At 47.3% G+C, this 25,725-nt stretch overlaps 2 protein-coding genes, 5 non-coding genes and 1 pseudogene across 7 annotated transcripts in view; 2 read left to right on the forward strand and 6 right to left on the reverse strand.

The window, feature by feature from the left end:
* The first annotated feature begins 3,563 nt into the window (after positions 1–3,563).
* LOC114902234 lies at positions 3,564–3,674 on the forward strand (annotated as a pseudogene).
* A 5,338-nt stretch (positions 3,675–9,012) lies between these two features.
* On the reverse strand, positions 9,013–10,543 carry UBC (ubiquitin C). Its single transcript, XM_029234516.1, has 2 exons — positions 10,377–10,543; positions 9,013–9,547 (listed from the first exon to the last, which is right to left on the reverse strand). The coding sequence occupies exon 2, from the start codon at positions 9,542–9,544 to the stop codon at positions 9,083–9,085; it is 462 nt and encodes a 153-aa protein (XP_029090349.1). The 5' UTR covers positions 9,545–9,547; positions 10,377–10,543; the 3' UTR covers positions 9,013–9,082.
* Positions 10,544–16,643: 6,100 nt separating this feature from the next.
* On the reverse strand, positions 16,644–16,715 carry TRNAA-UGC. Its single transcript has one exon. It is a non-coding gene; the product is annotated as a tRNA-Ala (tRNA).
* A 3,146-nt stretch (positions 16,716–19,861) lies between these two features.
* Positions 19,862–19,933, reverse strand: TRNAD-GUC. The gene has a single exon. It is a non-coding gene; the product is annotated as a tRNA-Asp (tRNA).
* Positions 19,934–20,402: 469 nt separating this feature from the next.
* TRNAF-GAA lies at positions 20,403–20,475 on the reverse strand. The gene has a single exon. It is a non-coding gene; the product is annotated as a tRNA-Phe (tRNA).
* Positions 20,476–22,452: 1,977 nt separating this feature from the next.
* TRNAD-GUC lies at positions 22,453–22,524 on the reverse strand. Its single transcript has one exon. It is a non-coding gene; the product is annotated as a tRNA-Asp (tRNA).
* A 248-nt stretch (positions 22,525–22,772) lies between these two features.
* TRNAA-UGC lies at positions 22,773–22,844 on the forward strand. The gene has a single exon. It is a non-coding gene; the product is annotated as a tRNA-Ala (tRNA).
* Positions 22,845–24,292: 1,448 nt separating this feature from the next.
* The window catches only part of DHX37 (DEAH-box helicase 37), a 30,519-nt gene continuing 29,086 nt past the window's right edge, over positions 24,293–25,725 (reverse strand). Inside the window, exons 26-27 of the mRNA XM_029227909.1 lie at positions 24,998–25,095; positions 24,293–24,842 (exon numbers count right to left, since the gene is read on the reverse strand). Coding sequence (XP_029083742.1) covers positions 24,757–24,842; positions 24,998–25,095 — 184 coding nt within the window. The 3' untranslated portion in view covers positions 24,293–24,756. The remainder of the gene's footprint in view (positions 24,843–24,997; positions 25,096–25,725) is intronic.

The raw sequence follows: 25,725 nt of genomic DNA on the forward strand, positions 1-25,725 counted from the left end.
TTAAAATAATTTTCAAATTAAAACTATTGTAAGATACCATTATTCACCTAGCGGACAAGCAAAGATCAAAGTTTGAAAAGCCCCAGTGCTGGCCAGGGTGTGGGCAAACAGGGGCTGTTGATTATTTTTGGCAGAGTGTAAATTTGTGTAACCTCTTTGGAGGGGGACTTGGCAAAGTCTGTCTAAATTTAAAAAGCATGTGCCCTTTGACCCACAAGTTCCCTTGAGAAGCGTATCTATCAGATATACATGCACACACGGGCAAAGATCTATGTGTAAGGATAGCCATATAGGGAACTCCCTGGCAGCCCAGTGGTTGGGACTCTGAGCTCTCACTGCCGAGGGCCTGGGTTCAATCCCTGGTCGGGGAGCAAAGATCCCACAAACCGCGCAGTGAGGACAAAACAAACAAAAAAAAACTTATTTAAAAAAAGAATAGTCTTGGGCTTCCCTGGTGGCGCAGTGGTTGAGAGTCCGCCTGCCGATGCAGGGGACGCGTGTTCGTGCCCCGGTCCGGGAAGATCCCACATGCCGCGGAGCGGCTGGGCCCGTGAGCCACGGCCGCTGACCCTGCGCGTCCGGAGCCTGTGCTCCGCAACGGGAGGGGCCACAACAGTGAGAGGCCCGCGTACCAAAAAATAAAAAAATAATTAATTAATTTTTAAAAATATATAAAAAGAATAGTCGTATTATCTTTTTCCACTGATTATAGTAGAAAAATATTGGAAGCAACGTGAATAGCCAACAGCAGAAGGATGCTTAACTAAGTGATGGTCCACCTACACCAGCCCCATCCAATGGAACTTTCTGCCACGATGGAAACATGTCCACTAGTCACATGTTTCTACTAAACTTTTTTTTTTTTAATTTTGGCCTTGCCACACAGCTTGCCAGATCTTAGTTCCCCGACCAGGGATTGAACCCAGGCCACAGCAATGAAAGGGCCGAATCCTAACCACCAGACCACCAGGGAATTCCCCCATTACTAGACTCTTAACATGTGGCCAGTGCAATGGATGAACACATTTTATTTAATTTTAATTAATTTAAATGTAAATAGCCATGTGTGGTTAGCTTCTTGGAATCGAGCTATGAACTTCTTACAACTTGGCCTTGTCTTTCTTTTATCCACGCCAATGAATCATCCCTGAGACTTCCCTGAAGCCATTCATCCTGCCGCTCCTAAATGTGAGACACGACAGACCATTCTTGAGGCCCTGGGCTTGCTGTGATGGCTCTACCACCCAGCCCAGCAAGAAGATAAAAGGCTTCTTCTTGGAATCAGAGCCTGAATCAGACGCTTTGGGTTCCAAGCACCGAGAGCTGCGGTCAGAGCAATAAAACAGAAAAAGCCCCAATCTTCGTGGTGCTTCCACGGGGACCTGAGAGCATAGTGGTTAAGACCGTGGAGCAGGGTAATCCCACTCTTGGGTATATAACCGGAAAAAAAAAAAAACACTAATTCAAAAAGATACATGCACCCCAGTGTTCCTAGCAGCCTTGTTTCCAATGGCCAAGATATGGAAGCAACCTGAGTGTCCATCGACAGATGAATGGATAAAGAAGATGTGGTACATATAGATACAATGGAATATTACTCAGCCATAAAAAAGAACAAAATGTTGCCATTTGCAGCAACATGGATGGACTTGGAAGTCATTACACTAAGTGAAGTAAGTCAGATAGAAAAATGCAAATACTGTATGATATCACTTAAATGTGGAATCTAAAAAATACAACAAACTAGTGAATATCATAAAAAAGAAGCCCACTCACAGATACAGAGAACAAACTAGTGGTTACCAGTAGGGAGGGGAGGGATGGGGCAATTTAGGAGTGAGGGAGTGGGAGGTACAAACTATTGGGTGTAAGGTAGGCTCAAGGATGTACTGTACAATGCAGGGAATAGAGCCAATACTTTGTAGTAACTGTAAATGGGAAGTAACCTTTAAAATTGTATTAAAAAATTAAAAATACAAAAAAAAATAAAAATCTATACAAATATATATTCTATAACATAAAAAAAAAAAGAGTGTGGAACTGTGGCCAGAATGCCTGGTGCCCTCCCTGTACCTCTCTGTGCCTCAGTTTCTACATCAATAAAATCTGGACGTTCACCGTGCCTTGGTCTCAGAGTCGTTAAGAAGTTTCAGACTGGGACTTCCCTGGCGGTCCAGTGGTTAAGACTCTGAGCTTCCAGTGCAAGGGGCACAGGTTCGATCCCTGGTCGGGAACTAAGATCCCACATGCCAGACAGAGCAGCCAAAAAAAATTAAAAAAATAAAAGGACAACGAAGAATTTTCGGATTGGAGTGCCATGCATAATGAGGACTGAGTTATCAGTATGCTAACAGGTAGGGGAACTAACAGTAGACAAATATCCAACCAGTCAGAAAATTCCAGATACTGAGAAGCGTTATGAAGGACCTAGGAGTGGATCATGGGATGAGACTAGTTGAGAGCCAGTGGACTCGTTTAAAATGGTGGTCATGGAAAGGAGGTTGGAGTTGAGACCTGAGAGAGGAGGTGGGTCCTCTGATGGGAAGATCCAGGGGAGGGCATTCCAGGCAGAGCTGAGTGCAAAGGCCCTGAAGCAGGAAAAGCCTCGGGCTGTTCCTAAGCCGTAAAGAAAACTGTGCAGCTAAGGGAAAATGAATAGGGGCAGAAGAGCAGCAATGAGGCCAAGAGATAGGACGGCTGGTCTTTGGGGATTTTTACGCAGGGGAAGGCTTCTTGTTTTCAATAACTAACTGGGATGGCAAACCAGCAAGCAGGAAGACCTGGACACGAGGGCCGGTGGTCCATGTGCTGACACACTGTCACCTTCTGGGGGTCCCCTGGGCCTCATCCCCCTCCCCATGCCCCTCACACCCTCCTGATTGTTGTATTTGCCCAAAGAGAGAGTCCGAAATGAGGAATGAGGAACATAGGCTCAAGACATCAACTTTCTGGAAATCTGCACATCCCACACTATTTGGAGGAGGGTGGGTCATCCAGGGCCCAAGTGGGGGCAGAGACCAGTTCGGGGGTTAAGATGAAAGAAATGGGTGCCTCGGATCAGGGTGTTGTCCTGGAGAAAGAGCCACAAGAGTCTGGCTATGTTTTAGAGGCTGAGTGGATGGGATTTGCTGATGAATTGGACCGGATGGATGAAAGAGAGGTTGAGACTTTGGCTGGAACAGGAAGACACAGAGGAGCTATTAGCTGAGACAGAAAGATGAAGGGACAGACAGGTGGAGTGCAAATTGGGAGACAATAAATGTGTTCTATTATGTATATTTTTCAAAACGGCACACACATACGAGGAAACAATCAGACAAATCCAAAACGGGAGACATTAGTTAAATCGGCTGGCCTGGTTCTTCAGTCAGTGTCCTAGGAAATACAAAAGACATAGGGTTGTTCTAGATTAAGAGAAAGAGAGGGTGTGGGGAATTCCCTGGCAGTCTTGTGGTTAGGACTCTGCCTCTCACTGCTGAGGGCCTGGGTTCAATCCCTGGTCAGGGAACTAAGATCCCACAGGCCACGCTGAACAGCCAAAGAAAAAGAGAGACAGAGGAGGGGTGTTGTGTGAAGAGAGAGAAGGTTAGCTCTCCCCTGGACTAGGATAGAAGAGGCCCTCAGGCCTGACAACACAGATATGGTTAAAGTACAGCCACCTACCCACGGTTTCTCAAAGTTGTGTGCCTGAGGTACACTGGTGGGGAATTCAGTGACCCCTGACATCTGCCCCGTAGGTCTGTCTCCAAAAAAGGTTGGTGATGACATTACCAAGGCAACCAGTGACTGGAAGCGTCTGAGGATGACTGACAGCGAAACTGACCATTCAGAACCAACAGGCTCAGACTGAGGTGGTTCGTTTTGCCTCTGCACTGATCATCAAAGTCCCCAAGGAACGGCCAAGAGACAGAAAGAAGCAGAAAAACATTAAGCACAGTGGGAGTATCACTTGGATGGGATTGTCAACATTGCTCGACAGATGCAGCACCAGTCTTTGGTTAGAGAATTCTCTTGGAACCATCAAGAGACCCTGAGGACTGCCCAGTCTGTGCTGATGGCCACCACCATCACGACATGAAAGATGACATCAACAGTGGTGCCAGGCAATGCCCAGTTAGTTAAAAACTAGAAAGGGAAGTGTTTCAATAAAGGAGCACATAAATAAAGAATCATTTCACAACCAAACCAAAAAAAAGAGAGAGAGAGAAACATAAAGGAGATATAATAACCAATGCAAAGCATGAATCTTTACTGGATCCTGGATCAAAAAATAAATCAGCTATACTGACATTCTTGGGATGATTTATTCCAAAAACGTTCAAAATTCTCTTTTGGCAGGGAAACATTTGAAAAAAAAAGTCTAATCTGTTTTCAATTTTCTTTTTAAATGAAAGAAAAGAACAGGGCCATTTTAAGACCCATGTAGGCTCTAGACATTTTTACTTTGGATGCCACAGCCAAATATAAAGCATTTCATATTATATCTTGCATTAAAAAGTACCCCCATTAAATACAAGTCCCTATGTCAGCATTGAAGTCTGTGCCAGTTTATGTGTTACCTTTTGAAGATTCTAAAATATTTAAATTCAATCTTGTAATTTTCATATATTGGATACAATGTATTTTTTACAGTCTCAAGCATTTGGACGGGGGGCTTTGAAAACTCTAGTGAAGCCCATCAGGTTGGACTATGCCAGGGGAATGACCAACAGGGAGGAGGGGGCAGGGAGTTGTGACCCAGCATCTGTGTGGGCCAGCGTGGAGGAGTCAGCATTTCCTTTAAAGCCCATATGTCCGGTCTGTTCTGCATTGTGTGTGACCGCCTCTAGGAAGTCCACTTACCAGTTTCCCTTCCCTGGCATTTTTGGGGGTTTCTGAGGAATGCTTACACTTTCCACAAACCTGTGCTGATAGCCCCTTGCTGCTCAGCCAGCCTCCTGCCTCAGGAAATTCTGCCAGTGACCTCTTGCCATCCTATACACACCTTCTCTGGGCTGCAATATAACCTCTCTGTGCTGTCCCAGGAACCCAGCTCTTTCCTTACTGCAGCCAAGGCTATAGACTTGTTTTTATTAAAGTCAGACATAGGGGAAAGGTGGTATTTTAGAAAGAGGGAGCAGCTGGAGTGAAACAAGGATGTAGAAAATGTCAGGGAGCATATGGGGAAAAAGAGTGGTCAGCAGATAAGAGAAGCAGGGAGAAGGGCATTTTGAGGGGTTAGATCTGATGAGATACTGTAAGAAACAAAGAATCTACGTTGAATAATAGCTACATTAGATGCTATGGAGGAGTCATTCCAGCTGGAATGGAAAAGGAGATGGCTTGGGGCTTCCCTGGTGGCGCAGCGGTTAAGAATCCACCTGCCAATGCAATTGAACCAGGGATGAGTTCCATCCCTGGTCCGGGAAGATCCCACATGCCGCGGAGCAACTAAGCCCGTGCGTCACAACTACTGAAGCCCGTGCGCCTACAGCCTGTGCTCCACAACAAGAGAAGCCACGCAATGAGAAGCCTGCGCACCTCAATGAAGAGTAGCCCTGCTCTCAGCAACTAGAGAAAAACCTGCATGCAGCAACGAAGACCCAACGCAGCCAAAAAACAAATTTTTTAAAAAATGGAGATGGCTTCAGGACCGGCAGAAACAGGATAAAGTAAAAGGCATTTGGGAGGACAGTAAATGAACTTTTACTAATGAGTAAACCACCCACTGTGAGAAATAGAAAAGTAAAAGCACAAATTGCCTAGTCAACCACACCGCTCGGGGGCACTGCAGGCTTCATGACTAAACCAAAGTCTGTTCCAGTAGCTCCCTCTTCCGGCAGAGATATCACTGCACACTAAGGCTGACATCCTTGAGTTAACAAGCGCTTGCCAATCTCTAAACAGCATACTTCTCTGAGGACCATATTTATAATAATTTGACGAGGACTTCGTTGTGCTTTCAAACGAAACATAAAAAGGAACACTAAACAAATATGAGCCACGCATTTTTCTTCTGGTTTATTCAAGATTCACACAATCACATCTATGTAAATGAATCCTTACGTAGTATTAACTCACGTGTGAAACCAAACTTTGGGGTGCTTTAAGATCATTCAACGAAACTGAGCAAGTCTAGCATCCCTGTTCTTCAGCCTCAGAATCCCTTGATGATAGAAACGCTCCTCGTTCAACACTGTATCACTATTTTTCCTGTCATGCTTGTATTTGTTGGGTGAAGGGTCCTGTAAATGTTCACTAGGGATTGTGTTGCTCTCGTGGTCTTTATTCTTGAGAAAATTACATGAAAGGTATTTTTCCTTTATAATGAAAGGATATTAGAACTCTGTCAAAACTATAAAAGACATGAAGTGAAAAAGCATGGTGCAGGACAGACTGCGAGCCAGTATGCTACCTTTTGCATAAAGGGGAATTAATAATTAGTAGTCGTTTGTACATGCACAGAGAAACTCTGAAAGCACATACTAGGGGAAGTGGAGAACCAAGTGGCTGGGAGACAAAATTGAAAACTTTTCATTATATACTGTTTTAAACTTTTTATATGTCTGAAACACATGAACGTATTATCTACTCAAAACCTGCATGCAGCAACGAAGACCCAACTCAAAAAAATAAAAGTAGGAAAATATGACAGTAACAAATACAGTAATCATTATAAAAATGTTTTAAGGCTGATTTTTAAAATTATCCCCAAGAGCCTTATTAAATAGAAATCTTGTATTTTTATGCTATCCTTTCAAAATATTAGTATATGACAGACGTGTATAAGGATGTACTTTACAGCAGGATTGTAACAGCAAAAACCTAGAATCAAATGTTGGTGGACAAGTTAAATTAAGTCACAGATGATCATCTATACAATGAAATACTAGCTGGAGTATTAAAAATGATGGAGATCCTGATATGCTGGCATGGAAAGATGTCCATAATTACCTAGTTTAAAAAAAAAAGCTGAGAAACACTATGCTGTGAATGGTCCTATTTGTATTTATGTATACATCTATATGTATTTACTACACAGGAGGAAAGCCCAAAGGAATACCGAACTTTAAAATTAGTTATCACTGGGAAGGAATATGGTTAGTTAACTACTTAGGAACTTAGGTGGGCTACCTTTGACTTTATAAAATAATGTATACATTGTAATTACAGTAAGAGGCAAATATACTCATTTTCCTGGGAGTAAGCTTATGTGTAACTTTCACTTCCTTTATCATGATTTTAATGTTTGTACTATATCTTATGCATATTTTGATATTTAATATATTTACATATAGTTTGTACCATCACTGATTTTGGTGTTTCTGTTTTTCAAATCTTTTCTAGTGTTTACACCTGTAGTTAGCAATTCCTTTCATTAAACTTGACAGGAAGGAGCCAAGTGTTCCTCAGCAAGTTCTCCATTGAGCATCCCCACCCCTAGGACACCCACACAACTTTATGCTCTAATGCCAAGATCCTTCTAACTGCGTGTCGCACACATGGTCCCCCCCCCCACGAGCTGACCCAGCCCCACATTCTGAAGCATCACTAGCCACTGACCGCCTCACACTCGAAGACAAAGCACTCATCACTAACACCTCCTTAGGAACCTTGCAAAGCCTGTCCTGCAGGGCGGTCATTTTCAAGATGCTATTGACGTTTTACCCCTATGCTATGACCACTTGTTTTTAATGAGCAATAAAATTACACAAAAACTACTCACAGCGACTGGACGTGGTTACAGGTGTTGGTGGAGTTCCAAGGATTTTTGTAATGTTGCTTCTCGACCTGTATGTTCATTTGCATGGGTGAATCACGGAAATCCAGTGAACTATACATGCTCTGGTGTCAATAAAGTGAAAACCCACAATAAGAAACGGATTTGCCTAAGACAAACTTTTCAAATGGCATTTCCTAGTTGTGATGCGCTAAAGCGAGGACTTAACCCTGTTGACTTCGGGTATTTTAGAACTGGCAGTAATACAGAATTTTCTCTGCATCAAAGTTACACATGCATACCCTAAAAGTGGGAAAGGAAGGGAGAATCTAGCGGGAGTGATGCTCTTTGGAGAGAACAATCCCTTATTTCGAGTCCTTCAAATAAGCCTCTGACTTCTAGGGTACCTACCAACCAGTGCCAGCTCCTTATATTAAACCAGCTTCCCTGCAACTTTCACCTTTGGCTCTAGTTATGACAAAGATACTTACCAGTAGCATCTGACTGGTAAGTCACTACTATAAAAGACCAAGAGCCAATGGCTTCACCCACCAATTTAGCTATATACAAATCTTTCACCTAGTCTCAGAAAATTAAGGAATCTTGACTTTATCTTAGCAAAAATTATGACAATAGCTTTACTTCTCTAACTACTAACTCCTAAACTTTCTAGCATAACGCCTAATGAGACTTTAGTAAAAATTAAACTGCCACATCCTAGAGAACAAACTTATGGACACCAAGAGGGGAAAGTGGCAGGGGGTGGTGGTGTGATGAATTGGGAAACTGGGATTGACATATATACACTAATATGCATACAATAGTAAGAACCTGCTGTATGAAACATAAAATTCAAAAAAACATTACATCCTTTTTAAAAAACAACATCTGGTCAAATGACTTTCTATGCAGCTCAATGTGAATTTAAACAGAGCTATGTACTAAAACTGATTTTTCTGTAGGTTCCCTTCCACCACTCCGGCCCTCTAATAGCTCCTCCCTGCTGGTATTCCAGAAACCCTCCCACTCTCAGGTACCACACCCAAACTCAGTATTTTTAAAGTCAGTAGTTTACAAGTAAATCTACATCTAAGCGTCCACATGGAAAATTCTAACTGCAACCTCCAACTTGTCTGGGTTTTATTTATACTCACCCACTACAGTTCTATGTTAAGGCCACCTTTTACTGACATTGCTTACCTCTAGGTTACCACAGAATCATCTGGTAGACCAAAACTTTGATCCCTCACACCCCACCCCTAATTAAAAAGAATCTTCTGCAAACACTTATTAAAAAGAAATAAATTACACTATTTGAGAATGCCAACAATTTTATTGAAAGAAAAGTGCAATGAAACTTGTCGAAAGCTTAAAAGGGAGAACTTAGACACCTCCCCTCAAGCGCAGGACCAGGTGCAGAGTGGATTCTTTCTGGATGTTGTAGTCAGACAGGGTGCGCCCATCTTCCAGCTGTTTGCCGGCAAAGATCAGCCTCTGCTGGTCTGGGGGGATGCCCTCTTTTTCTTGGATCTTCCCCTTGACGTTCTCGATGGTGTCACTGGGCTCCACCTCCAGGGTGATGGTCTTGCCAGTCAGGGTCTTCACGAAGATCTGCATCCCACCTCTGAGGCGAAGGACCAGGTGCAGAGTGGACTCTTTCTGGATGTTGTAGTCAGACAGGGTGCGCCCATCTTCCAGCTGTTTGCCGGCAAAGATCAGCCTCTGCTGGTCTGGGGGGATGCCCTCTTTTTCTTGGATCTTCCCCTTGACGTTCTCGATGGTGTCACTGGGCTCCACCTCCAGGGTGATGGTCTTACCAGTCAAGGTCTTCACGAAGATCTGCATTGTCTGTTGCAACAAAAAAATTAACACAAAAAATAACCCCAGCGTTTAACAGATAATTCAGAGGTCAACACATACCTAATGCTACAAAATTATACGTCACTATATACTAACCAAATGACTAACGTGCCCAAAAACTCAAAAGCTTGACAAATAAGGTCACAGCCAACGTTTCACGCACTTAAGAAAAGCAGTCAATTCGCGGGCCTCACTTACCCTCCCCCCCCACTGGCTGTCTGTCCCCTGCCAACACGGCAGCGACCACCCCAGGCCCAAACCCTGTGCCCCGAGACCAGAAAAACTCTCCCTCCACACATACCAGCAGGCGGCCCCACCCTCGATTACGAGCCCACGGAAGGGATGACGTCTCGTAACCGCGTTGGCGAGCGGGTCCCCTCCCCCCTCGCGGGTGCAGAACGGCTCCGTGGCATCGGCAGTTACTGTCCCCTTACTGGGACGGGAAACCGAGTTCTCGCTCGAGTCAAACCGTGACCTAATGTTCGCTTCCCTCACACGCTGCCCAACCCCGTTCCCCAAAAAGCTGGGCCCCGCCGCCACGGAGGCCTCACGGGCCTCTCGCGTTTCCGTTTCACCCGCAGTCCCCTCCCCCGCCCCCCATCTTCTCTCTCCCACCTCATAGCCCGCTTCGGAGTCCGGCTTCTCCCACCGAGGGACGGGAAACGGACGCCATTTTGCCGCGTTCCTCCCTCTCAGGGCTACCCTGCTGCTAGCGGGCCCCGGGTGACTAAAGGCCTCGGCTGCTCCCTCTGCCGCAGCGGGCAAGTCGACACCCCGCGCCCCCCGCGGCCGCGAGACCCCCGGGCCCCCTCCTTACCAAATGGTGGTGACGGCAGCAAACGCAGAAAAACCGCAACTCGACTCCCAAACTTCACGAAGATGCCTGCGCACCGCTCTCGCCGGCGCTTCCTTATATAGTTACAGGTAGCGCCGCTCCGATAGATCCTTCCGCAGAAACGCCGAGAAGGGACTACTTTTCGCAGCCCTCCTGCCCTCTGAAGAGAAACCCCAGACTCAACTAATTCCACTCATAAAATGCTCTCCTGTGAAGACTGGAGCTTTGGGGCCGAATCTGGCGCGGAGCGGCCCGCCGTCCCGAGAGGCCTGGCGGAGGGATCAGCGCGCTCGTTGAGCGCTGCGTCCGCGGACTTGCCCCGGGCTCGAATTGAGGGGAGGGAGAGTGGGAAGCGGGCGGCCTGAAAACCCGGCGTGGAGTCGCTCAGACGTCCGGAGCGGGCCGTCTCCACCGCCCGGCCTTGATGCCCCCTCCCCCCGGCCCGGACGGGCCCCGCCGTTCGCGAGGCCCGCCCTAGGCGTACAGGGCTCCGGCCGAGCGCCTCACACCGAGTCGGGGTCCCGCTTGCCCAGCGCACACCCCGCCCTGCCCCTCCCCCCCGCGAATAAAGAGGGGTGTTTATTGTGAGTCATATTTAGATATGGGTAGTGTTTCTGTTGCCCTGAACTTCTCCCTCATCCTCAGCCCGTCGCGAGGCCTACTCTGGGAGTCCAGCCCCCCAACTTGCGGCGGCCGCGCCCATCCCCCACCGGGCGGGCACCGAGACAAGACGAATGACTCGACAAATCCCAGGGCCGCGGCCTCAAGCCCGCCTCAGACGGGTCGTCAGGAGCCTCAGGAATTCCTCAGAACACAGGAGTGAAAACTAAGTTTCCAAGGGAGAAATGCCTATGGCAGGTCTACATTGAATTTTGAAAAGAAAAGCGGCAATTCCACACAGCTGTGTAAAACTCTTTGCGCTGGACTTGAAAGCTGACAGAACTTTCTAGATTGCTCTTCGGCCTTCCTGGTTTGTGCTTGATTATCAACAGGGAGGCGTTGGAATTTGAATTCTGTTGACATTTAGTTGAGCTCAGAAATCAGAAATCAAACTTATTTAAGCCCGAGATTTTAAGAAGATACTTATTGAATCTAAGTTCTGTTTATTCCTGGGAAAAAAAATTAATATCCCAAATATAAAATTTAATTCTCTAGGCAAATTCCCTTTGGGTAAAAGAAGAGAAAAAGATCGTCAGTTAGATCTTTTTCCTTTTTTTATGACAATCTATTTTATGATCTCTATGTCCTTTCTCCAGCAGATTTTTCAAGTATTTTGAAATATACGAACATGATGCCAACAGATTTTTTTGAAGTTTACAGTGGAAAATCTTCCTCATGCATTCAATTCCCCAGCCACCGTTCTTTCTGGACTCTTCTAGAAATATTCCCTATTTGTACAAATGAGAGGAGGGTGTTTTTAATTTTTACCCTTAAAGCCTTCAAAAATATAGAGAGAGAAAAAGGGGCAACTGACTAAAAAATGTTCTGCCGTTAGGAAAAGACTACATTCCTGCTTGAAATTATGAACATTATTTAAACATTATACTTAAAACGTGAATCAGAACAAAACTGCTATATATTTTCTTTGGTAACCTGGGTATGTACTTACGAAAAAGCTCTGAGCAATTTTCAAAACAGACTTTAACCTCTATCATTTTTAACTTTTTTCAGAATGAATTTATTACTGGGAAATTAGAATGAATAATAAAAATAAAATGTCATTTTTCAGGTTAGCAGGAGACCCCAGTTGACAGGGACAGAGTAAAGAGACAAAGTTGGTGATGAAACATTATAGTTAATCCCACTAGGGGATTGTAAGTAGAGAAAAAAGTAAGTTAAGGGGTCTTTCACTCAAGAAAGCAGGTTTACTTAACCGCAAAACCAGCAGGCTTGCTTAACAAAAAACCCATGCAACAGAAGCATGAGACATGCCCCGAAACAAACAACGGTGGAAGGAGACCCATATCCTGCCCAGTGAGCTCAGTAACTTAATGATCCCTAGGACATGCTCCTCTGGGCGTACTAAAAGCAAACATATAAGGAGAGGGTGACATTATACTGGAACCTGAGATGATTTACCATTTTTAATATATGTTACCACCTTTTTGCTCATTTCCACTGTGCCGTGACAGTCCTGACTTGACTATGGAGGGATGAGAAAACCCGCCTGACGTGGAGGAGGAGCTGATGACGGAAGCTTAACATCTACTCAAGAATGAGGAAGAAGGTGGTCTTTTCCCCCTCCCTATTTTTTGTTGGATTCTAAAACTGTAGCCCACTAAGTTTTCGGGGTGCAGCCCCCTCTCGCCCACCCGCTTGGAAGCCTCACGAGCGTCCTATTCTAATAAATCACTCCTTAGCTATCACTTTGCCTCTCGCTGAATTCTTTCTGAGCTGAGACATAAAGAACTGGAGCTCCTCGGAGCCTCCCACCCCACCCCGAGGCGCATTTCTGCCGTTTCACAGTGACTTCCAATACAGACTTCCATGAAAGTTATTTCTAAATTTTTGGAAAGGGAGTTTAAAGGAACAGAACATCAAGGCTCTTTATAAAGTTTTTTTCTCCCTAAATTTCAGAAAGAAGTTTTTAGAGGAACAAAAAGCTGAGACACTTTCTCAGGTGACCAGACCTGGCTTCAAACCACACCCTGTTTGCTTTGGGCTGTTCCTTTCCTGCAAGCCTTGTGATTCCTGTTGTTTAAAGGCTGAGTCACGAGTTTTGTGACATAGTTTTTTTCATGGTCCAAAAGGTACAGAGAAAAACAGGCCTGATTTCAGAGGCAAGGGAGGGAAAGAAGGAGAAAGAGGGGGGAGAGGAGAGAGAAGAGAGGCTCAGAGGGTGGGGGAATGGGCCCGGGGTTATCTCCAAAGAGAAAACAACATTATTACGAGCTGAGAACACCGTGTTGTCTCTAGCAGAAAAATTCTCTGCACCACCCCTGTGGTCCCTAACTTAAGTCTAACTGTGGGTTCGGTTGAAGCACATAGAAATAAACATTTGTCCAAGGGCACTGAGGTGAGGGGGAGGGGAGGGAAAAATGACCACCCCAAAGACAGGTGGCTGCTGTTTACCTTGAGCAGTGGTTCTCAACCACGAGTGATTTGGCCCATCGGTGGACATCTGGCCATGTCTGGAGACTTTTTTTTTTGGCCCCCTCTCCGCTCTCGGGATCTTAGTTCCTTGACCAGAGATTGAACCCAGGCCACAGCAGTGAAAGCACTGAGTCCTAACCACTGGACTGCCAGGGAATTCCCAGGAGACATTTGTGGTTGTCATACTGTGGTATTGGGGGTGAGGAATGCCACTAGCACCCAGTGATAAAGGCCAGGGATGCTGCTAAACATCCTTCAATGGACGGTCCCCCATAATACAGAATTACCCGGTCCCCAATGTCAGTAATCCATTGGGTTGATAAACCCTGCTGTACAGAGGAGTTTTGTTGCTGTTGTTACAACCGCTTTTCTATTTGCTGAGAAGGGCTCCCAAAGTCTGAATGTCCCACTTGGATTCAGGAATCGGGTATCAAGTCACGCTCCTAAAATCCCCTGACCTAGAATGCAATGTGCTAGAACGTGCTAGAAGCAGCTTGAGTCACTGGATCCATTTTCAGCTCCTTCATCCACTGACCCATCCTTTGCAGGCGCCCCAGAAGGGATTGCGTCAGAGCTGGCACCAATGGAAGAGTGACAGAGACCCAGCAACAAGGCGGGATTGGTGGGCAGGCGTGAGCACGTGATGAGCTGAGCTCACAAAGGGCCTGGGTGTTGGGCTGCAGGGGGTCGGACTGGTGCCTGTTTGTCCGCCTGCCTTTCCTCCTTCCCCCAAAGGATTCAGCTCCCCTGAAGGTCACACAACCTTGTATGGGACTTAGCAACATGAGAATGTTCGCACAACGACCAGCAAACATTTTCCTCCTAAGGGAAAGGGTGAAATCGGAGAGCTGGATGGGAAAGGTTTGCCTTATGTTGTCATCAGTTATATAACCATAAAAGGAAGTCAAGGGAATCTGCGCCTTAGGGGGGGAAAAAAAGAAGAAGAAGAAGCCCTAGAGGCTCTGTTCCTTTTCCTGCTTACATTTGTGTATTTGCATTGTGTGGCAGAAAACAAACTGCTCCCGCTTCAAAATAACCCATTTCATCCCCCACCAGTCAGAAAGTTCCAATTTTGCCTAGTATAGGAACGTTAAGAAGTTAGTTAACTTATTGGGCCTTTGTTTTGTGTTTTAATTTGTTGTCTTTAAATTGTGGCAAAATACACAGAATATATCATCTCAACCATTTTTTAGCGTACAGTTCAGTAGTGTTAAGTATATTGTAGGGGAGGAAAAATAATTTTCCTTTTACCCTTCTGAGTCCTTAGCTGAGATGCCTGTAATGAAAGACAGATTAACAAGAGGAACAAAACAAAACAAAGCACAATAATTTATTAACATGCACACGTCTTGAATATATCGGAGATACCCCGGAGGGAAAATGTGTCACTCAAAGATGTGACTTTAGAATTTAGGCTTAAATACCATCTTAACAGGGAAAGTCCTCTTAAGGGAGAGTAAATGATTTTTACTGGAAGAATAGAAGAATGGATAGAGATATGATAGCTTGTGACGCAGTTTGGTATCAACTTTTAGTCTCTCCTGTGTCAAGAGCCAATCTTCCCTGGTTGGTGAAACTCCTGGGGAGGGGATCTAGGACCATGGAGTTCCTTTGGAAGGATCTGTCTTTGGGCGGAGAAGGGGAGTTCGGTGAAAGCCTTGCTTTGCATTTGCTGTTTTTCAAGTGCTGGTAGCTCAAAATAACGTCAGGGGCATGTTCTGCTACCTTTCACCTTTTGCCCTGTTGTGCAGCCATCACCGCCATCCATCTCCACTTTTCATCTTGCAAGACTGAAACTCTGTACCCATTAAACACTAACCCTTCACCCCCAGCCCTTGGCAACCATCATTCTTTCTGTTTCTATGAATTTGGCTAGTTTTTAAATTTTAGATATTAGACCAGGATCTAACCTGTGTCCCCCTGCAGTGGGAACGCGGAGGCTTAACCACTAGACCGCCGGGAAGTCGCAAGAATGTGACTACCTTTGGTACCTCATATAATGGATTTTGATTTTTTTAATTGTAAAATCAAATCTAATCATTGAAAACCATTTTTTTCAAAGATTTATGACATCTTTTCTAGAAAGCTCCATTTCTCAGCACACCTTGTTCTTTTATCCTTATGGTGTTTTCCTTGTCATTGTGCTATTAGAAATATTTAAGCGTAAGATACAAAGTAAAACAGAATCATATGATTCATTTCACGTGAGGCCTGATAACTTTAGAGATAACCTCAACGTTTTGTCCTCTTAAAACCTTGTTGACATTTAGGGAGAAATAACCTTCATGGAAGTTCATTACAAAGAGAACCGGTCACCAGTACTCCACTCCCTAACTGGGAGTCATTTCATGAATTTGTTTCATCTCAAAAAACTAAGGCTGTGCAGAGTCAGATCCCTCCAGCTCTAAGATGAGATGTTTTTATGATTTAAAACATGAGGTCAAATCAAATGAGAGACAGGATTTGATGGATGAGAAACTCATTATTTCCGCAGACGAAGAACCACCGAACCCAGAGTGCAACAGGACCCCTTCTTTTAATAAAATAGCTTTTATTTTTAATGATAAAGTACAGTGTATAAACATAGGTTTAAACAGTATGTGCGCCACAGCCATTCATGCGTTCATACGTGGCCTGTCGCTGAGGAAGCGGGAGGCACGGTCCCGCCTGCCGTGTCTGCTGGTTTCCTTTTGGGTGGCTCCCTCCGAAAATGGCTCCATTTTCAGAAGGAGTTATTGAGAGCACAACTGAAGGGCAAGGGCTCAGACCTTTGAATGACGCCCACGCTTGCCGTCTGATGGCTGGGAATGAGTCGCCAGGCCTCCAGGCCTTTAACTGCAGTCACAATGCCAGGAAGCGTAGGGTACCTTCCCTAAATGATCATTCTCACTTTTTCCGTGGTTTCAGTCATCATGTCAGGTTTTGCCTTTACATGTTTCTTGTAACTGCTTCCCTTTGCCTCTTCTAATAAAATTACATTTGGAGTGTTAGGGACTTCAAGAAGGGCAGATCCCACCTATTGTGAAAATCCCACTTCCAAGTAGTGACCGGAGGAGTAATACCCGTTATAATCACGTCCATGGTGTCTGTATGATGAACAGGGGCAGAAATTTGAGGGAAAATAAATAAATAAATAAAAAATCAGGGACGGTACAGTGGAGATGCCGGGGATCGAACCCGGGGCCTCATACATGCAAAGCATGCGCTCTACCACTGAGCTACATCCCCCTCCCCTTTCCCTTCACTTTCTGAAATTCTCTGCTGTAGTCTATTCTTTAGATTTTTTTTTTTTCCTAAATTAAAATGTTGTATACCTAAATGGGTGTTAAAGTTTAAAGCAAACCAAAATCAATCGTTTTATGTTTCCCAACTAGACCCGTCGTTCACAGCTCTGCAGCTGAAATTCCAGCTGATACCGGAGCCAAGGAGCAAAGGGAGACAGACCTATTCTTGAATGTTGCTCCTCACAGACAGAAGAGAAGGAACAGAAAATAAAAGGGTTTCTTTCCAATAAATAAGGACATTGCCCGCATTGCACCTCCACCCAGAAATCTCCGGTTTCCTGGTCTTTAAAACCATGCCAACTTTTGGTGACTGTGAGGTTTGCAGACCGTTTATTTTTCTTTTTATTTTTCTCCAACAAGAACTCTGACTATTGGGACTTCCCTGGTGGCGCAGTGGTTGAGAATCCAGCTGCCGATTCAGGGAACATGGGTTCGAGCCCTGGTCTGGGAAGATTCCCACATGCTGCAGAGCAACTAAGCCCACATGCCACAACTACTGAGCCTACGCTCTAAAGCCCGTGAGCCACAACTACTGAGCCGGTGACCCACAACTACTGAGCCCACGAGCCACAACTACTGAGCCCCATGAGCCACAACTACTGAGCCTGCACTCTAGAGCCCGCGAGTCACAACTACTGAGCCCGCGAGCCGCAATTACTGAAGCCTGCGCACCTGAAGCCCGTGCTCCGCCACAAGAGAAGCCACCGCAATGAGAAGCCTGCGCACCGCAATGAAGACCCAACTCAGACAAAAAAAAAAAAAAAAAGAGCTCTGAATGTCAACATGAACCCTCAGTGGAAAAGAATCTGAAAAAGAATATATACGTATATACACTTGAAACTAACGCAACACTTCAATTAAAAAAGGATATATTCAAAAAAAACCAGCAAACTAAAAAAAAAACAGATCCACCCCCACTAAAACGCTGAGGAAGGAAGGAATCTCCGTGAGGTAGCTCACTGAAAAGAACCATTCCTTAGCTGTCAATTAGCACCTCTTTTCCAGAGTGCTCCCCAAGGGGAGAGAAGTCACAACGCTATGGAGTGTCCCTCAAGTCATCAAGGTGCCACTCACTGGTTCGGTGAGAGACAAGGAGACACCGAAAACTGAGGCTACGCCTCTTTCCACCAGCACTTGAGATTTCCCGGCAAGAAATAGTCGCTTTACTATGATGTGGAGAACGCACCCCAAAATACACTGCCACCTCAGTCCTTAACTGATCATCTCCCTTACAGCCTGCCAGTACCTGAAGCCCCTCATGGTCAAGCCCCAGATGAGCTGGTGCCCGGGACACTGGACCCAGCAGCTGTGATTTCATTGCCTCCCCTCTCTGGGCCTCATCTGTGAAATGGGGATTTGAATAGTAACTGCCTCACAGGGTGGTCGTGACCACTGAATGAGTTACACAGAGAAGGTGTAGAGCAGTGCCTGGTACGAGGCCCGTGCTCTGAAATGCCAGTTCCCATTATTAAAAATGCTGTTATTATATGAACTCCAGCGAAGACCTACTACTTCTCATATTCACCCCGTGTGTGAACTGACGCTTTGCTGATACTGTTTGGGTGAAACAGGAAAGGAGCAAGAGGGCGATGGGGTGAGCTGCGGAATGGGGCTCCGTTGAAAGCCATCCTCTCTCCTTATTGTTCTAGCTCGAGAGGGCAGCCATGAGAGCAAGCGACCTTAGCCACAGAACGGAAGAAGGACGGCAACATAAGTGGTGGTATTTTGGACGTGGTTCGGGAGCGAGCTGAGGGCTTGTAGTCAGTTCAGCAGGTGCCCCTGATTGCTCCAAACAAACCCGATTATGTTTGCTTTCTGTGTAAAACTTGGAATCAAATCCATGCTCCTAACTCTGGCCTTTAAGGCCCTCGGTGATCTGGCCTCTGTTGACCGCCCGTAACGTCCCTCCCTTACGCCCCTGCTCCTCTCTATGGGCACTCTAGCCACACCTGCCTCCTAGCTGTTCCTCAGGCGACCAGGCTGCTATGCACCTCAGGGCCTTTGCACTTGCCATTCCCGCTGTCTGGAAAGCTGTTCCCCAGATCTCCTCATGGTTGGCTTCTTTTCATTGGCGGGGTCCTCAGGAAGGCCTTCCTGGCCACCTCTCTAAAGGGACCTATGGGGCCATCCCTGGCGGTCCAGTGGTTAAGACTCTGCCCTTCTACTGCAGGGGCTAAGGGTTTGATCCCTGGTCGGGGAAATAAGATCCTGCATGCTGCACGGTGTGGCCAAGATTTTTTTTTAATTTAAAAAAAAGTAAAAAAAAAAAAAAAAAAAAAAAAGAAGGGACCTGTGAATCCCATGCATTCGCTATCGCATCACTTCTATTTGTTTTGTTTTTCTCCGTAGCATTTATCAGTCTCAGAATCTGTTTTTATACAATTTGCCAATTGTCTGTGTCCATGCCTTGGTCCTAAGCTCAGTAGGGCAGAGCCTTGCCTGTTTTGTTTCCTGCTCTATCCCCTGAGCCTTGAACAGTGCCTGGAGCATAATAAGTACTCAGTAAATATGTATGGAATTAATGTGAAAAAAAATAAATGAACAGACAAATAAATGAATGAAGACTAGGAGCCTGGGAAGGGTGATATAGGCATGTTGCAGGACGCTGAGTCTGCAACTGAAGTAAGACCAAAAAAACCGTCCAGTTTAGACTCACCGTACCTCCTGTCTCAAATCCATATACATTTTCTGAGGGCCAACCTCTGGGCCGGCGCAAGACATAAGAAGACGAAATATTTGCTGCAAAAAAAAAAAAAATTTGCAGCCGAATGAGCATTTCCTGGCCTTAGGAGTTGACAGTTTTATTCTGGGAGATCATTATATAAACCAAACACTTGACAGCGGCGCTGTGGCATGCAGAAAGTGGAAAATTCCACTTCAACGTGAGAACTTTGTCTTTTTTCTTTCTTGTGACCACGTGACGGGAGGATGCTCGTCCGTGACTACGACCAAGCGGATGACAGACAACCGCCGGTGCAAATCTCGCTTGCCTGCCGGGTTGATTCTTTCAAAGAATAAGGAATTTCTATGAAAGTTATTTGTTTGGAAGAGAAATGAGAAAATGTACTGCAGTTCGAAAAGAGGTCGCATCTCCCCGTCGGGGAATCGAACCCCGGTCTCCCGCGTGACAGGCGGGGATACTCACCACTATACTAACGAGGACGAGCCCTACCAAAAGCCTTTCGGTTCTCCCCTTAAAGGTACATTCAGCGTTCCCTAAACAGTTACATGTTCCAAAAGGTTAAATATTTCATCTTTTCCTACAAAACAAAAGAAGGAAAAATCCCACTTTATTTAATTCCATCTTAAAGAGTACTTTTCCTCCCTGGTCCATGATTTAGCCGTGAGGGTTCAGAGAGCAAAAATTAATAAACAGCAAAAATTAACTAACAGACATCTAACAGAGGTTAAGTGCCTATGAAGTGAAAGAAACGGAGTTAAGGAACTCTTGGTCTTGTCGGATTTTTCCAGTTGGGGAGTTGTAAAGAGGTTCCCATACCCTCTGGCTTCCCTTCGATACTGCTCGGAGATGTTTTAAACAAAAACAAAGAAAATGAAACCCCTTTATTCATTTGAAAGAATCACTTCGTCTTTTTTCTTTTCCCCCGACACATGGGAAGAAAAACTAAGCTGCCGAAACCCGGGATCGAACCAGGGACCTTTAGATCTTCAGTCTAACGCTCTCCCAACTGAGCTATTTCGGCTACTGCCGTCGCTAACCTCCGCTTCTGGCCTCCTCGTCGTCTAATGGCCCTGGGTCCTCGATCTGGGGATCCGCTGCTGAGGAACCAGGGTCGGCAGGAACGCATGCCTGCCAGGATCGCCCCGCACCCGCCCCTTCTCGTCCTTCAAAGCCACCGCCTCCGAGAAGCCTTCCCTGATCGCTCCTCCCTATGCGACCCCAGCCCTTTATTGTTTACTGTTAGCTTAGGTATTGTTTTCCTTGTCCATTATCTGTCCCCCCGGGCTAGAATGACAGACCCACGACGGGCAGGGAACTCATCAACCTCTGTCACTGCTGTATCGCTTAAGGCCGACAACAGTGCCTGGCACCTAATAGGTGCTTAAAAATATTTGCTGAATTAAGGAAAGAACGAATTTCACCTGGCTCAGAGCTGCGCTTTCTCAGGCTCCCTTCTCTGCGCAACTGAACAAGGTCTCCCCTTGGGTGCAGCTCACCAAGCAGCCCAAGGCATGGCAGGGATGCTGACCACGCCAAGGCATGTGGGAGGCCGTATGGGCTTTCCTTGGGGCAGTGACTGAGATCCGGTCTCCAAGCATGGCCACCCCACCTGTGGCAACTGCTCAGCTTCAAGGCATGAGGAAATCAACAGGTCGGCGTCCAGGTTTGGCTTTCTCTGCTTCCCTGCCCTTTGGGAGATGGGTGGCTGGGGAGTGTTGTCTGGGACAGGATGAACAAGCGTGGACGTCCTTCATGATGTGAAGTCATTTAATAAGTGTTTGCTAAGTACCTAATGACCCTGTAACCCAGTCACAAATACAGTAACAAAATAGTTCGTCATAATAGGAATGCTAAGAAGCAAAATAAATGGTAGTGATGGGATGGAACACCTGGGATGGGGGCAGTAAGAGAAGGAGAGAGTGCTGAGAAGACTTGGAGAATGAAGGGCCCGCTGGGGGAAGAGCCTCTGGAATAGAGGCAACAGCTGATGCAAAGGCCCTGAGGCTGAAACAGAGCCCGGCTAGTTATATGAATGGAAAGTCAGCGTGGAAGAGGTGAAGAGGGTGAGGGGACAGCAGATAGGAGGCGAGGACAAAGAGGTGGGCAGAGACCAGATCGTGCCGGCCTTGAAAGCCACGGTGAAGGGTTTGTACTTTCTCTTGTGTTGGAAAGCTGCTGGGGAGTGAGTGATATGATTTACCTCTTAAAGTCTCCCTTGACTGCTGTATGGAGAATGGACAGGAGGGGCTCAAGTGGCAGCAAGGAGACCAGTGAGGTGCTGACAGCTCAAAATAAACAGTACACCAAAACGGGATGTCCTAAATTCCTTCAGGAGCAAGGGGATACAGCAGGGGACCCTACTGCTGCTTTTCACGAAAGCGTAGTAGTTCTTGAAAAGCTAAGTGTACCAATTTGATAAAAATCGAGTAAGGAAGAAATGAAGGAAGGAAGGGAAGGAGAGTGGAAAAAAATAAAATAAAATTCAAACAGTCCAGAAAACTACCGAACGGAAAGGCAGAGTCACTCCCACCTTATCCCAGTCCTTCTCCCCGGAAGTAACCAGGGTCTAGACCAGACTGATTCATGTGACCTCGGACAAGTTACCGGATCCACGCTCTGTGCCTGCATTTCATCTGTCTGATGTGATAAAATAGCCCCTCCTAGGCTTATCGTGAGGATTAAATGGGTGCACACCTGTAAAGCACTTACGAATACTGCCTGGTGCATGATGGGAGCTAGTTCGCTCTCGTTGTTGCTGTAATCCTATCATAAATACGAATATACTCACTATGTATATTTACTCTTACATAGAAGGGAGCCTATAGTGCTCATGGCTGACTATACAGTATTCTCCCCTATCTTGAGGAAATGGACATATTCCGAAAACCAAATTTACACGCTTCCACGCATATCTGTCTATCATAGTCATATACATTTTGGAGAACATGCCCCAAATGTCTTGTGTGTGTGTTGGAGTGAGTTAAAATAATCACACAGCCTCCCCGTCGGGGAATCGAACCCCGGTCTCCCGCGTGACAGGCGGGGATACTCACCACTATACTAACGAGGATGAGCTACGATAGGTGTTCTCCCGCCAAACCCATAAAGAAACACCATTCTTCGGCTGCTACACCCATCTACTCCGGACACCGGTCTCCACGGGCGCAGTGCCGCGCGCCCCTGGTTGGTGGGCTTCCTGGGACGGGAAAGACTTACTTGCGTCTCTGAAGGCGCTGAGCCTCCAGAACGAAAGAGACGTGGAGGAGCGAAGTCACTACTTCCTATATCCTCACTTCCAGCACACAGCTCCCCGGGTCTGGGGATGTAGCTCAGTGGTAGAGCGCATGCTTTGCATGTATGAGGCCCCGGGTTCAATCCCCGGCATCTCCACGTTTTCCGCCTAAAATTAACTTTTCCCCCTCTGGATCACAGCCACACGACCAGAAGGCAAAGCAGGGAAGGGGACCCAAAGCCCCCGCATCAGCTGTCTTAAGAAGGGAGCTCCGTTGGAGAGGGCGGCGCTAGTCAAACGCCCTTGGTCTCAATCACAGATGCCCGTGTCCTCTCCCCTGGAGATTCGGATTCAGGTCAGCAGTGGGCCGCGTTTTTAAACAAACACTCGTAGTGATTCACGTCATCAAGCAGATAGGAAACACTGAATTTCTAAGGAGGGTTTTGCAACTGTCCATTCATTCCGTAACTCCTGAGCACCTAGTGCCGAGAAATGTGGACACATCGAGCGCCTGTGTGCTCAGGTAGTGTCAAGTACCCTTGTATCCCCGGATACCCCGGGCAAGGTTTCTCAGCCCTCCTGTCCTCAGTATTCCAGTCTAGGTAAATAGCAATAAGCAAGTAGCAATGAGCTTTATGAATACGGTAATTGTGATGAGATGGAGACTAAAGGGCGAGGACGTGGAGGTTGCCGCAGATAAAGTGTCAGGGGGGCCTGTCTGCAGAAAGAGGAAATGGCAGGTGCAAAGGCCCTGAGGCTGAAGGGGGGTAGGGGGAGGAATCTGCATTGAGGGGACAGAAAAAAGCCCTGTGCAGGTTTAATGAATGAGGGAAGGAGAGGGTTGAATCTTTCAAGACACTGGAAGGCCTGTTGCAGGGGAATGACATGATTTACTTAGGTTTTAAAACAGCTCCCTCTGGCTGCCATGTGGAGTCCACCATAGACGGGAAGAGTGGACATGAGACCCGCCAGGAAGCCACTGCCATGGCCCAGCGGGAGCTGTTGGAGGCTTGCTGGAAGCGGAGGTGGGGATGGCACAGCAGGGGAAGTGCGGAACACGAGGGGGTTCTGGACACATCCCAGACGTGGACTAACAGACCTTGCAGATGGCTTAAATGCGGGAGGAGTGGGGTAGGGGAGACCGCCTAGTTTGGGGGAACAGTAGGGTTAGTAGCTAGGCTGTGGAGAAAGTGAATAGTTTTGGAATATTAAACACGTATCTCTGTTGTTTTGTCTTACGTGTGTTTATATTACAGAATTTGTGTTTATTTTTTACTTTTCTGGCTGTGCTGCGCGGCTTGCAGGAACTTAGTTCCCCAACCAGGGATCGAACCCGTGCCCCCAGCAGTGGACCACCAGGAAATTCCCGAATTTATGTGTTGATATTAACACAAACTGATTCAGGAAAAATATCTAAGTAAAAGTGAGAAAAATGATCAACCTCTACAGGCTCACTGTGCCACAGGATTACCACTAACACGTTCATGAGCATCCATCCAAACTAGTTTCCACGTACGTGTGTGCACGCGCACGAGCAGGATGTCCCCGGACCACCCCCACGTTCAGAGGTTGGCCCAAAGAACTCAGTAGACGCGGTATACACCTGTTGTCACAGTCAAGGTTTATTACAGCAACGTAGCCAGCAGGGAGCTGACTCCGGGGAGGGGACGCCCACTCCACAGGAGCCGGCGGGAGCCCTGGCGGACCTCGCGGGCTGTGGGCAGGGTGCACCACACCCGCAGGGAACAGGGAGCGGAGGAAGGGCCCGTGGTCGCCTGCTGCTCTACAAGGGACTAATGTCGTCCACAGAGCAAGTTTAAAGCAGGACCAGCATGGGAGATAAAACCATGATCCACCCTGTAATAAAGAGTTACAAAAGTCACCCCGCGTGGGACTGCCCAGGGCAGCAGCAAGCTGTGCCCAGAATCGAGCCAAGATGACCAAGAGTGTCCAGGGGCTCCACCTGCCTCCTGGGCGCAGTCTGGGGTCAGGGTGACCATGACGGACACCGGCCACTGCCAGCCCCCTGGGTCCGCAGGCCAGTCCTCGGCCCTGCAGGCCGGCACCGGGTCAGCAGTCAGCAGTAGGCGGCCAGGCTTTCTCGACGTTGGCGTGCACGGCCTGCGGGATCCACTCACAGTACTCGGCCAGCAGGTCTGCAGGGGTGGGAGGGAGGACGGTCAGAGCGGCTCTGTGCCCGCCCACCTGCTGCAGGGCACACCCTCCCGCTAAGCCTGGGCTCCCTCAGTGGCCCCACCCTGTCCCCCCCGCGATGCCCTCGCCACGGGGCACCCTTCCTGGTCAGACTCACATTTGGGGTTCTTCCTCCAAGCAGCCAGCAAGGCGTCTCGGCAGTCGGCTTTCTCAGCAACAAGGGCTCTCAGGAGGCTCTCTGTCCTGGGCTGCAGCCTGCGGGTGGGGAGGCAGGACGTGGGGCGTCATGAGGCCCACACGCTGGCACCACTGCCAGGCCTGCCCAGGAACTGCAGGAAGTCCCCTTCCCTCCAGCAGGCTGGGGGTGCTGGCCGGATGGAAGGATCCAGACTCCATCGCCTCCCACTACTTGCCTCTGACCCGCCCGCCCAGGCTGCTCCCACACACCGTGCCTGTCCATCTGGAACCTTCCTCCAGACTCCTGCCCGGCGCGCAGCCCTGCCTCCCCTGACGCTGCTCCGTCAGCCTTTCCTGACTGAGCCCGCCCGCCCGCCGCCTCACCTCCACATCCTGCTTTGACCCTTCGTAGCTGTGCCACCCCTGCCACTTGTACTAGTTGTTCTGTTTGGGGACAACCTCCCTACCCTGGGACACGCCACGGGACAGGGTCATGGCTCGACCCTAACACGAGGACGTGCTCGGCACAGAGCGGATGCTCAGAACCAAGTGCTGGCTGGAGAACTTGGCTGGCAGGGGCTCCTGGACCCACAGCCTCACCCCGAGTCCCCGGGAGTGCCACGAGAGAAGAGACTCCTGTCGTCCTAAGGCCCTCAGTGGGTGGGGATCTGTTACGGCGGCCCCAGGACACTAGTCTCAGCTCCCTCC

This window comes from Monodon monoceros, unplaced genomic scaffold (genome assembly GCF_005190385.1).
Source record: "Monodon monoceros isolate NGI ecotype Baffin Bay Population unplaced genomic scaffold, NGI_Narwhal_1 Super_Scaffold_1, whole genome shotgun sequence".
Lineage (NCBI taxonomy): Eukaryota > Metazoa > Chordata > Mammalia > Artiodactyla > Monodontidae > Monodon > Monodon monoceros.